At 39.4% G+C, this 13419-nt stretch overlaps 1 protein-coding gene across 6 annotated transcripts in view; it reads left to right on the forward strand.

Moving 5' to 3' along the window:
* The window catches only part of LMBR1 (limb development membrane protein 1), a 153699-nt gene that overhangs the window by 81775 nt on the left and 58505 nt on the right, over nucleotides 1-13419 (forward strand). The window contains exon 1 of one of the 6 annotated variants that reach the window (XM_037891079.2): nucleotides 13056-13172. The exons of the other annotated variants lie outside the window; for them this stretch is intronic. Coding sequence (XP_037747007.1) covers nucleotides 13149-13172 — 24 coding nt within the window. The 5' untranslated portion in view covers nucleotides 13056-13148. Of the gene's footprint in view, nucleotides 1-13055; nucleotides 13173-13419 lie in introns of those variants that run through there. 6 annotated transcript variants of the gene reach the window in all.

Raw genomic sequence — 13419 nt, forward strand, 5'->3', positions numbered from 1 at the left:
CAGTTTCCACGATATGCTATGCATCCGATGAAGTGAGCTGTAGCTCACGAAAGCTCATGCTCAAATAAACTGGTTAGTCTCTAAGGTGCCACAAGTACTCCTTTTCTTTTTACGAATACAGACTAACACGGCTGTTACTCTGAAACCTGATAGTTTGATGAACCTGTGTTGAAATTTTTTGTGCAGAGATGGTTGGGGAAAATGAACAAATGGTTATAGCGGTTGACATTGCTTGTGGTTCAGCGTGTGATGTGATAAAAGACTAATTGTTGCCTGTTTGCTTTCATGAATAAAGAATGACTTCCTTAATTGAGACCTAGATAAGAAAGCAGAGTAATAGACTATAGATTTAAGACCTCTGTCCTGAAAGTTACTCTGCATGGATGTACCAGTGTGGAACTCCACTTCAGTTGGGTTCCTTGGGGAAACCAAAATTCTCCCCAAGCAGAGTAACTTGCAGAATCAGGTCTATAGGTAGCATGAGCAGGTTAAAATTTTGTTTGTTTGTTTGTTTCTGGGAAGAAGTGGCAAACTTATATTGCATAGTTAGAAAACCAAGATATGACAGACTGGTCTTATGTTCCATAAAACTAACTTTCTTCATTAGAGAAAGAGGATGGGAAATACAATGACAATTGAAGGAAATATTTACAAAGAAAACTATCTAAATGTCCTCGTGCTTTTTACTTAAAAATATACAAAAAATTATTATGTAGTTGGACATCTTTTAACCTTCTACCGGTGTCCCTGCTGGGAGCTTCTGTTTGAGTTGCTCTTGCACATAAGTAGATGGGAACCATCTATAAAGCTAGAGTGTTTGGAGATCTGTTCCTACATCTTTAACTATTTTCTAGTGCAGCATGCCAGGAACGGTAATCTCTGAGCTTTCACACTCCTCACCAGCTATATCTTTTACAACCTGAAAACCTGAAATTCTACAAACTTCTGCTACATACAATGTGCTCATATGTAATGTTCTGAAAAACTTTAACTTGCTTTTCAGGTTTTGGTGAATTTCAAAATATTAACGTTCTCTAGTAGTCTCACAAACCTAGCCTATTTATGAATCCGTTTTTTTTTCTTTCCCACCTCCAGTGTTGATTTCCAGCATAGACTTAATGTCACCATTATATTTATTGGGGTTTTCTTTATTTGTATGCTTCTGTAAGTTAGAGTCTAATACTAAGAATAAATTAACTATAAACATTAAAATGACAGGTGTATGGTTCAACATTGCTAGTGGACTTTATACTTAGTTTTCTTCTGTGGCTTGTGCAGTAAAGCAATTGGTCTTAGCAGGAACAGAATCTCATCGAACTTGTGTTCTGCTCTTCTTGACTGTGCCCTCATGGCTTTTTTTTTTTAAATGTAGCACAGTTTTTCTGATGGACTATGGCACCTTTTAAGATTAACAATAAAAGTGACTTGTTTCTGAGCAGCAATAAGCTAATTGTATATACTGTTGGTCTGAGGCAGACATTCTGAATGTCATCTACATTCTCCTGTGTTTTTTGCTAACGAAAGCCACGTGCCTTAAAGTCTCAGGAGTAGTATTTGCTACGTGTTCCACACATTACACTGTCAGAATCAACATTAATTCATATAGGTTTAGTTTAAACTGAGTATCTTGCTTCACTTGGTATCTAACTTGCTTTTTATATAAAATACCAAATATTGCTAAGTAATCTAAACAATGCCTTATTAAGTTTATAATAAAGTAACTTGCTTTTAAAACAGTTTATTTAAAAAAGGAATGTTATGTTTAGCCCACAAGCCTATGTGAAAGTATTTAAATGGAAATCTGGGTTTACAGCTGTCTCCTTTGGCATAGCATGTTGTTACTGTTCCTCAGTGTTGAGGAGGGGGACAATACAGAAACATTCCTATTTTGTGGTTTTCTACAGGCTTTCTAATAATTTTATTTTAAAGAAACTCAACCCAAAATGTTAAATTTGCATGTCATCTTTTTTGTAAGCGGAAGTTGCCATTTACCTCAAATGAATGTGATTGTACTGCTTTTCATCCAAGTATCTCTCAAATTGCTTTTGTGGAGACATGTAAAAGGAATTTTTTAATTGTGTGAACATGATTTCATAATAAAAGGACATAACTAAGAGAGAAATATAAAATATCAGATTCCAACTCTGAAAATTTCAGGATGTCTTTCACTTAGATCCATAGTCCTCAAAATTTTGTATTTGGGCTTTCCCCCTAACAGCTGCCTTATCTGTATCTACCTGGTTATAACAAAACTTCCCTGTTTGGGATTTACGGTTTCACGCTATACACATCATATGGAAAGGCAACCAGCTGCAACAATAAGGTGGTTATGTTGCATCTGACTGTTGTAGGCCGTAACGTCCTACATTTGGTTCTTTTATATTTTCTCTTAGCTTCCTGTCAGTCTCTTAAGAAGATGGCATATCCTTATAGTTTTATAAGTATTAAACAAGTTGACACTCATTTCCTTCTGAAATACATATTCACATTTTAAAGATGTGGAAACTGACACAAAGATTAAGGCTATGGCTACACAAGAGCGCTTGCACTGATGCAGCTGTGCTGCTGTAAGTTCTCTAGTGTAGCCGCTCTAAGCTGATGGGATAGAGCTCTCTCATTGACTTACTTAATCCACCTCCAACGAGTGGCGGCAGCTGTACCAGCAGGAGAAGCTCTCCCACCGACATAGCACTGTCCACACCAGCGCTTAGTCAGTGTAACTATGTCGCTCAGGGGGGTGGCTTATTCACACCCCTTTGCGACATAAGTTATACCAACATAAGTGGTAGTGTAGACTTATCCTAAGTATATCCAGTGTCATTGTAGCCCTATTGGTCCCAGTATATTAGAGAGACAAGGTGGGTGAGGTAATATCCTCTATTGGACCAACTTTTGTTGGTGAAATAGACAAGGTTTTGAGCTACACAGAGCTCTTCTTCATTCTCTGTGTAGCTCAGAATAGAAGCTGGTCCAATAAAAGACATAACATCACCCACCTTGTCTCATAAAGATTAAGCTACGTTTCACAAGGTCACACAGCAGTTCATTGGTAGAGTAGAATCAGGTTCCTAGACTCAGTGCTGTGCGCTAATAGCTAGATAACACTTCTGACTCAGCAATGATAAAACATTATACCAGTTTTTTATTTTTTAATTAGACTGTGGTAAATATGCAATGTGCTTTCAAAATGCAGAGGCAGACAGTCCTTGCACTGTTTCAATCAAAACAGTTTTAATCAAAAGACAAAGGGAGGGGGAAAGAGGTGTGATCAGATTAGGGAGGGCGGTGATTGGCATGTCGTGGGTTCCATGTTTTTATTTTTTTGAATCATTTATTGCCTGTCTGCCCGCTTTCATGATTATTTGTATTACCCTACTATCTATGAGCCCTGGTCATAGACCAGGACCCCACAGAACAAAAAGACAGTTGCTTCCTGAAACACCTTACAATCTAAGTGTAAGACAAGTGACAACAGATGGCTACAGACAGACGGGAATACAAGGAAACAATTAGACAATATTAGTCAGCATGATTGGAAGCAGCATCAATGTTAATATATGTCACATGGATCATAGATAAGGCTACGATTTAGTCACAGAGGTCATGGCAGTCATGGATTCCATGACTTTACTGGACCTCTGTTACTTGTACGGCTTCAGGAGGCGGCGGTAGGACTGTGCTCCCCTGCGCTGCAACTGGGGCTGGAACCAGGAGGACCCTGCAGCCACTGCCCAGCAGCTTCTGCCGGGGCCATGTGCCCAGCCACACGGTGTCCTGGCTTGGGGGGTGCAGGGTTGCAGCAGGAGCTGTGCACCCCAGTCCCACAGTCCTGGTCTTGGCGGGGGCTGCAGCCGGGGCTGCCTTCCTCCAGGGGCTGCAGCCAGGGCCATGCAACCCAGCCCTGCAGCATCCCAGGCGTGGGGGAGTGGGAGCTGCAGCCAGGCCATGCGACCCAGCCCTGCGGTGCAGCTGCCACCCCCTGCCGCAGCAGGAAGCAGCAGAAACCTGGCTGGATGATCACTGGGACTTTACCCGCTCTTACTTTGTTAGGAAAGCTACATGGTAGGAGCAGCGGGCGCAAGGTGAGGCGGTAGAGCCCTCTTCCCCGCATAAAATCCTTTGGATTGCCCCTGTGCTGCCTTTACAAGCACTTTCCCCTCCACCGCTCCCCTCCCAACAGTTGTCAAAACATCCCCGCAGTTTCCTGGGCTTGGAGCGGGGGCTGCAGCCGGGGCCCTGTGCCCCAGCCCTGTGGCTTCTGCCAGGGGCTACAGCCGGGGCCGGGTGCCCCAAACCCGCTGTCTCGGGCTTGGCGGGGTCTGCAGCGGAGCTGCATACCCCTGTCCCACAGCTGCAGACGGATCCGGAGCGGGGCTGTGCGCCCTGGGGAGGCCTGCTGCCGCTGGAGCCAGGGCTGTTCCCCCCTGCCATGCCAGGGGGCTCAGGCAGCCTGTCCGTCCCTCCCCATGGGACTCCATTCCTCCCCCTTACCTAGCCCTGGTTATTTTTAGTAAAGTCACGGACTGGTCACGGGCTCTGTGAATTTTCGTTTATTGCCCATGACTTGTCTGTGACAAAATCTTAGTCTTAATCATAGTGTCCTGCTGGCTGTTTGTCGCTATTACCTAGAGCTTTTATTATCTTACCCTAGTAGGAGTTTCTTTAATTGTGGGTTTGCTTTGTTCCCTTGGATACTCAGATTTGCTGTCCATACCTGATGTCCACAAATTTCCAAGAGAGCATACTTGGGGATTTAAGTTGCTCCTTCCTGCTGGAGACTGATACTGGATGCCTGTTCCAATTTGACTCGTAGGATGTCAGCCATGCTATAAAGTATGGAATAGTCTTGGAAAACACAAAAAAAATGCACTATAAATCATAATCCATGCCTTGTGCACAACATGTAACTGATTTTCTTAGAATTCAAGTGTGCTTCCATTAAATTACACCATGATATTGTCTCATCCCAAAATGAATGTAAGAGTTCAGATTTAACTTTGCTTAATCCTGTATGTCTGATTACTTGCAGCTGTCATCTGACTAGGCACCAACATAACCACCTGATCCCAAAGGTTTGCAGCTGCAAATTTTAGGAAATGGTAATCTTCTTGGTGAGAATCAAGCCGTGTTTTGTACCAGAGATCCCTTGACAAATGCAGACTTGAAAGCATAACTCGAACATTCCAGGCTATGAACAAGTGTTTTCTTGTTGTCATTACTTGAGTCTACAGTAACTATATTTATTGAATAATTTGCTGGTAGTGAAATTATTCTGTAAATATGAAATTTAGGGTTGGTATTGTGGTGTAAAATGTGCGTAAACTACAAAATATTGAATTTGCCAAACAGGATAATCAGTTTTGAATCAAGCTTTCCAGTGTACAGAGTGTGACCGGTGGTGCCCGGGATAGCCCTCACTGGAAATGGCAAGGTCAGGGCAGGCTGCAAAAGGGAGAGCAGATACCCACCAGCCTTGGGAGTAACACTAAAGTTAAACTCTCCAACCAGTCACAAACTGTGCTTCTGATCCCCCCCCACTGGTTGTCAAGAAGCAAAAAAGAAATCACACAGCCCGCTTTATTGCATTCCAGTTCTCTGGGTCCCAGTCAGCACCTAGATCCAGTAGAGTGAGAAGTTATTTAAAAAACTCTGCTTACATATACAAAATGTTCCTCTGACCCCAAAGGGATCTTACCCAAAATACCACGCTGCCAGCCAATCCAGTAGTGTCTAAAACTAAAGTTTTATTATAAAGAAAAAAGAACAAGAATAGAGATGTTAAATGGTAAAGCAGTCACATACACACAAAGACTCCAAAGTCCATATATCCGGTTCCTAGCAGTATTGGTGAGTTCGCTGGCTTAAAAGTCCCTCTGAAATACATCCACAGCTTGGATGGGTCATTCGGTCCTTTGTTCAGCGCTTCAGTTCGTAGCAAAGTTCCTCCAGAGGTAAGAAGCAGGATTGAAGACAAAATGGAGAAGATGCAGCTGCCTTTTATCGTCTTTTGCCATGCGGCCTGAGCTTCCTTTGTCTCCAACACAAGCTGCCCAGCACATGGCTTGGAAGCCTTTTCTGTCCATAGTCATCTCCATGCATGCCTTGCTGAGTCATAAGGTGTATCCTCTGCCTTCTCTCAATTGGTCAGTTGTATAGCTAATGGCCCTTAATGGGCCATCAAGCAGGCTAGGCAGAGCTGATGCCCAAACTGCCTGGGGTGTGACATCTAGAAGCATAGCCCAAGTTTTGAAATACAGACATACATACATATCGATAACTCATAATACAAAAGTGATACAAACATATAAATGAGATTTTCATATTTGGCAAATCATAACTTTTTTGCAGATATCTTACATGGCATATCTGGCACAACTCATTGCAATTTTACAATATTGGTATTCGTAATATCCTGAAGTGTCCCACAGATTCCATACAGCATCACACAGAGATTTAAAATGTTTCTGGGGTGGGAAAAAAGACACTTTGGGTAGAGACTACCACTAAATGATTAAATGTCTCTGAAATTAAACTACTCTTTCATCTTCTATCTGGATCCTGCATTGGTAAGGCATCTCGGCTCTAATCCCCTCAATGTCTGATGACTAACTTCTGAAGACTATATAAGATTGTGGTGAAGCAAAGTGTAGAATTTTAAGAAACATTGACTTTTTCATATTTTTGAAACAAATTGAAAGGGTGTTACCCCAAAGCAAAAACCACTGAATTTTTTTTTTTTTTGGCTCAGCTACTCCAAGTAGTTAAGAGTTTCCTCTTGTAAGGTAATGACCCCATAAGTAATATATCAGTATGCTAAATTTAATGTTTCCTTGCTACCTGGTGGTGAGTAGTATTTCTCCTTTGCTATTAAAGGAAAACACTCCTGCACTATATCTACATGCAGGCCAGAACAAAGATTCTTCAAAGTGCTTCTCCTGACCTGGTCATAAAATGTTTAAGTTGTTTCTTTCTGTACACTTTAATGAACCAAGCACAAGACATGTGACAGGTGCGAAAAATGCAAGTTGGAGTTAGTTCATGCCTTAAAATAACTAATACCTGCTTGTATTTTAGTCGTCTTTTAGTGCCTCTATCTATCTTCTCCAGATGTCGGCATGTATATTTGTTGCAGTCTAAATGTCTTGCTGAACAAACCTTATCTTAACATTCTAAGAGACCCTTTCTGTTAAATGAAAACAATGGGCTTGGATATTTATTTTAAATGTGCCATGAATGTAGAAATGTTTCCCAGGCTTTCCTGATGGGTCAGGGCATAGTATATAAAGTAATGTTTACCTACCTTGCAAAAGGTCAAGACTTCGAAGCAGAATCGTGTTTAAATATTCTGCACCATAGAAACATGTTGGCTTATTGTTAGGACTTTATGTGCAGTACGTTGTAATTTTTACTTCATTGATACTTAGCATTTTTTTGTACTACCATTGACCAGGTTAAAAAATTCAAGTTAATAGAAGCTGTATAATGGGATATTTGGGGACTGGAATTTTGTCTAGGACATAGACCGTTTAAATCCTATAATCTAATAACTGTTTAGTTGTCTATCTGAAGGTACTTAACTCCCATCACACAGGAATTTTCAGAAATAAATTATTTAGTAATCCAGCCAGTATAATCACTATGGAATGACGCCCATATTAGTGTTTCAGCAAAGAAATAAAATGCCTTCCCCGTGCCTTCAGTAATGTAGGAATATTTTTTGATCGTACAAAAAAACCCTCTGAATCTATGCTTTTTAATTTTTCTCCCTTGTGCCTCTCTCTTTCTCTTCAACGTTTCTTCAAGCAAAACTGTTTATAGGGAGGAGTTGAACCATGAAAAGTTTTTTCTGCTTTATTTTTGGGGGGTTGGGGACAGAATATATTTTATCTGAGTTAAAACTTGCAAAACTCCTGGAATAATATTTTCCTTATATTTATACACATTTTGTCCTTTGAAATCCTTTTGTGTATAAACTAATTCTTCAGCTGTTTTTAGTTTAGAATTTGAATCAAAAGTATTATAACAGGGCTCCTTCTCTAAATGATTGAATGGAAGTGACCTTCTATCTACGATACATACTGATCTATTTTTTCTGAATGGTTTAGACCTCTACAGTCACTGGCTCAGTGTTGTACTATTGTTTGAAGGTTACATCAGTATGTTATCCTGACATCTGGTACATCTTTTTCTTCAGTGCATGTAAGAGTGGTGTTGATCAGACGCTTCCCCGTTGGGGCCTTCCAGCTACTGCTTCTGACTCTTAATAGAAGATGAGCAGTCAGCAGGTTTCTTGTCTATATGCTGTCCTGGTGCTGATTAATGGTAGTGATAAAAGCTCCTTCTATGCTTTTCACTAATTTACAGACAGTATCCGCTCCAAATGTGTGTATATCTTAGGTAACCCTACCCTCCAAGCATGACTGACTTTATGCGCTAAACTCACTAACTTAATGATAATGAGCGTGTGCAGTGTCATGTATTTTTACACTTGTATGATCCATGGTAGAATTATACTTTGAATCATAGAAACTATGTGCCTTGTATTCTTGCTTTCTTTCCTAGAAGATATCAAAAGGCCAAAACATTTCTAACGAATTTCAAGTAAATAATCAGTTATTAAAATCGTCTGTCACTTTCCATGTCCAGTAACCTGAAAAAAGTGCTTTGCCCTTGTTCACTTTGACTTTTTTCCAGAAATATTAAATCTGCATTTTAAAAAATGTATTTTTGACTGAGAGAAATCAATAAGAGCTTTCCATATAAAAACATACACTCCTCATACTGAGAGAGAAAAGCTAGCCTCTAGGTATTAACTGTAAATACACTTAATATTAGACACGTCTTAATGTGTTTCAAGGCATAATAGCAATCCTATTTAACACAAATTTATTGGGGGAGGAGAGATGGTTTCCTTGTTACTAATTATACTTTAAGCCTTTCTTGTCTGTAATGTCCATCATTCGTACAGGATTGTAAAGTTGGCTGCCAGTTATGCTTCAGCAGGATTTTCACCTGAAAAATTACTTTTTAGGCATGTTTGTTTCCTGCCTTTTTTCAGATTGTGGATATCTGGGTATTTTTTCATGACAGATTGTTCAGATCCTTTTTGGCTAGTATTAACAAATGGGTGCAGGAAATAGGAATACATAGAATGCAGTTGGATTTGAAAATGCTGTCCATAATCCAAACTAAAATTTTTGTAAAAATGTTGCTATATTTGTTTAAACTTCTGTTGCTGAAAGTGGCATTTGTGGAAAAATGAAACCGTGAAAACATAATCCCAGTGCTGCAGTGGTAAGGAAGGACAGGGATTAAACATCTCATACATTTTTTTGAAATTTGTAAATTTATTATTTTTAAAATGGTCAGAGTTTAAGTGTTAAATTTACGTGGGGCTGTACAAAGGATAAGGTCCCTTGCTCTAAGAATACAATCTAAAGCTCTCATTTATAATCATACCTTAGAATCTTGAAATATTCTTTGTTTCTAGAATTTTTTTCTCCAGTGTACACAGAGTACTAGAATTAATACTGGGCTGTTGGTGAGTGCCAGGATGCTGGTATTCACATCTTTTGAATTTTTTAAAAAAGCATTGAAGCATTAATTATGGCCTAAAGCACAGAGATAATTTGGAAACCGATATGCTGTGTGTGTGTTTGGGGTGGGGGGAGAGGGAGGAGGGAAATGTAGGTCAGATATTGAGCCTACAGCCTGAACCTTTTTGAAGTAAACATAACAGGAAAAAAGTGAAGCATACAGTACACATGTCAATTTAATTTTTTCCAGTGTCCCTGGTAAGGAGTTTATTTTCCTTCTCAGTGCATATGATTTGTAATTCTGTGAGTTCCATTGGCTGTGTGGTGTTCCCTATCCTCAATTACACCCTGTCTCCATAAAATATGCTCTTACGCATGTTTCAGACTGACTCATCTGATTCATTAAGCATCCCCCTTTTTCTACAAAGTTTAGATTACCTTTTAAAAAAACCCAAAACTTCTAGCTCTCGTGGCTGTAAAGAGAACCCTTTGGAAATTCAGTTCTAGATGTTTGTCTGTCTAACTCTATAGACGGCCTGAAACCTACTTCTGAAAGTTGTGAATTGCCTGGGATGTTAATTCTGAAGCCTAATTACAAGTTAAAATCACCATTAATTTTTTCACTATTTACTGTGCTAGCAGAAATCCTTTGTTAACATGCTTAACTGTTTTTGTTGTTGGAAGAAAGGCCGTTAAAGGTAATGGACGAATTGTTTGTGCCCCTCACTTTAAAAAGAACAAAACAAAACTGTTAAGTAGTGAAGCTTGCAGGGGGAATCCTGTCTTTCCCCAAATTAACATCTAGGACCATTCTTTGAGACCTGAAGGAGAGAGCAAATTTAGCTGCTGCTCGGTCTTTCGTACCTTGCTATACTGGAAGTGGAACAAGCCATTGGTAGGCTTCATTGTTCCTACTTGGGGCCACATTCTATACTTTATCTTCTGTGCAGAGCTCAACATATGAAGCTCTGCTGTGGAAAGAAGGTAGTTTATAATCTATGTTTTCTCTCTTCTGTTGCTGCCACCACCAATCAGTAAACTCTGGCTTTGTTTTATTGTCTCCTTAAATAGCACTGAAGTTGCTTCCTTGCAGCCATTGTTGCTTACTTTGTTTTGCTGAAAAACTTAACATTTTTTTTGTTTTGTTTTTTAATATTCTGATAGGTGTTTTCAGGGGGTTTGTTTTGGGGGGGGAGAGAGGGTTAGGAAAGCAAAGCAGCAATACTTGTCTTCCTTCAGGTGGAGGATGGAATACTTCTGCTACTGAGTGACAGCTATTTTTATAGGCTTTAAAGGGGACATCTCAAATTTGTTCCTGAGTCACTGAAAAAAAAATGAGTGAGTTATGTATTGAATTCACTTCGACAAAGTAAAAAAATATAGATGTAATGAGACAACAAATAGTAGTGTTATCAGACAGCAACTTCTTATTCTGAAGGATGAAATCAGATTGGGTGAGTGTAAGTCTGCCTTTCATTCATCACCCAGATGTTCAACACAAGCCCCTTTAGGAATGTTTGATCTCTGAGAAACTCACTGTAATTATAATTACCATATATGAATCCTGAAGGTAATATACTTAGTCTGTAAATTCAACATAAGTTCAGGGATAAGCATTAAAAAAAACAAAACCCCAACCAACCAGCCCTAGTTTTTGTGCTAGCTACATAAGCCTTTTACGTTCTCTTTGGAGAGCGATCTAGTTAGGAAGTGGAGACATAACTGTAGTATACTCTGTTATAGTATGGTTCAGAGATCAAATCTTGACCTGCTAGCTTAAGAACATGAAACCTACTACCCAAAGGTGAAAAATCCATGGCCTCTTTCAAGCCCTGCTGCATAGGATGGCCTGACCCTGACTCATTAACTTGCTGATGATGATGTCCAGGAACACTGTATGGCAAAATGCTCCCTCCTGTGTGTGTGTTACTGTGTGTGTGAGAGAGAAATAACTGCCAAAGCTAAAATTTTAAATCCGGACAGCACAGTTTCTCTCTTCCTCTTCCTCCTTATTCGTGCTTCTGATCTACAGTAGAACCTCAGAGTTATGAACATCTCAGGAATGGAAGTTGTTCGTAACTCTGAACAAAACGTTATGGTTGTTCTTTCAAAAGTTTACAAATGAACATTGACTTAATACAGCTTTGAAACTTTGTTATGCAGAAGAAAAATGCTGTTTTCCCTTTTTTCAGTAGTAGTAGTTTATATTTAACACGGTACTGTACTGTATTTGGCTTTTTTTCTTTTTTGGTCCCTGCTGCTGCCTGATTGTGTACTTCTGGTTCCAAATGAGGTGTGTGGTTGACTGGTCAGTTCGTAAACTCTGGTGTTCCTGACTGTGTTATCCCACGTTATCTACTTCCCCATTACTTTCACTGTTTCCTTTTCACTTAGTCAAATTCCAGATCTTCTTCTGCAACACTCTAGCATAGTGGAGTTATCTTTCTCCCCCATCTTCCCAGCCAATAGGATCAGAACCAACAGTCGTGGAGAAGGAGACCTGCAGACTCATTTCCTCACAGCAGGAGCCTTTTCTTTATATGTGGTATATTCCATTAAGCCATTCAAAATTTCCTCTTTCCTGACTGAGTTGGCAAATGGTGGTTTCAAGCTATGATATTGTTATATATGTTATACAGTTGATTTTTAAAAAAAGGAAGTATGTAATTTTCTCAATACATAAATGAGAGCAAAAATTCAAAGCAAGACTTCACCCAAAAATCCTGGCATCAAAGTTAGAAAGTACGGAAATGCCCTGCTCATAAAGCTTGCATACATATAAAATTGGTTATCTGACTTCCTTTTGTCACCTTTCTACGAACCCTTTTATTTTTGGCCACCATCCCTGCACCTAAACGTAGGGTACAGCCACTTAAGGGCTTCGCTGCTAGAAGTACTGCGGAGTGATGTAGCCAGTCTTTACTAAAGCTCAAGTAAATACATTTCCTTCCACATTTGCTCTTCTTTGAATTTAATTAATTAATTAAATACGGTGAAATGTGGTTTATCCAGTGCTTAATTTGTAACGAAGCAAGCAATTAGGTGTTGGTGCTCAAACAATTTTTTTACATTGATAACTGATGCAGCAAGCCCAGAGGTGCTGGGGCTCAGCCCTGCAAACCCTGGCACAAATTAAGGACTAGGTTCATCCATCCTTAACGTGTTCTATATATCTTAATAACCAAATGAATCTGATCTACATTTCTGATCCTCTTGATTTATAACATTAAGGAAGCACTGGTCATGGCTGTTCAGTTAAGGTTGAGTTGAATTTTGCACTGTACATATATATATATGTGTGTGTGTATCAAGAGAGGTAAGTTCTGTATGCCATTTTGATATATAAATTGCTTAGATGCATAATGTAATGTTTACTTGGCTCAGTGCACATTTTACTTTGGATTTCATGTTTCTTTTAATCTATTACAGGTCACAAAATAAATGCAAAAGTGAATCCTTATTCTCATCTGTGTAAACATCCTGGGACTATCTTTTTATAAACATTGATTTTTTGGTAGTATCTCAGTTCAGCACTCTGAGCCAGGTTTGATTTGGGCATAACTACCTCATCCATATTCAGAAATGGGTGATTGTAGCAACAAGTGACGTTGAATGCTGTCAACTAATTGTAAAACAGTAAGTCAGTTGTGGTGTACTTTAGTCCATTCTTAGGCTATCTTAAAAATGAATGAGAGTTTGTATCCTGTAAAATATGTTCCCAAATTGTGATTCATGAACCAGTTTCTGGGGATCTATGGAGAGCAGACTAGTTATGTGATACTGGATCTCCTTGTTTCCATCTGAGAGAAGTTTAACAGTTGGGATGGGAAGATTAAATGAAGAGAAAAATTAGACAGCCTGATTAACTTTTCAGAAGGACAAA

This window comes from Chelonia mydas, chromosome 2 (assembly GCF_015237465.2).
Source record: "Chelonia mydas isolate rCheMyd1 chromosome 2, rCheMyd1.pri.v2, whole genome shotgun sequence".
Taxonomy (NCBI): domain Eukaryota; kingdom Metazoa; phylum Chordata; order Testudines; family Cheloniidae; genus Chelonia; species Chelonia mydas.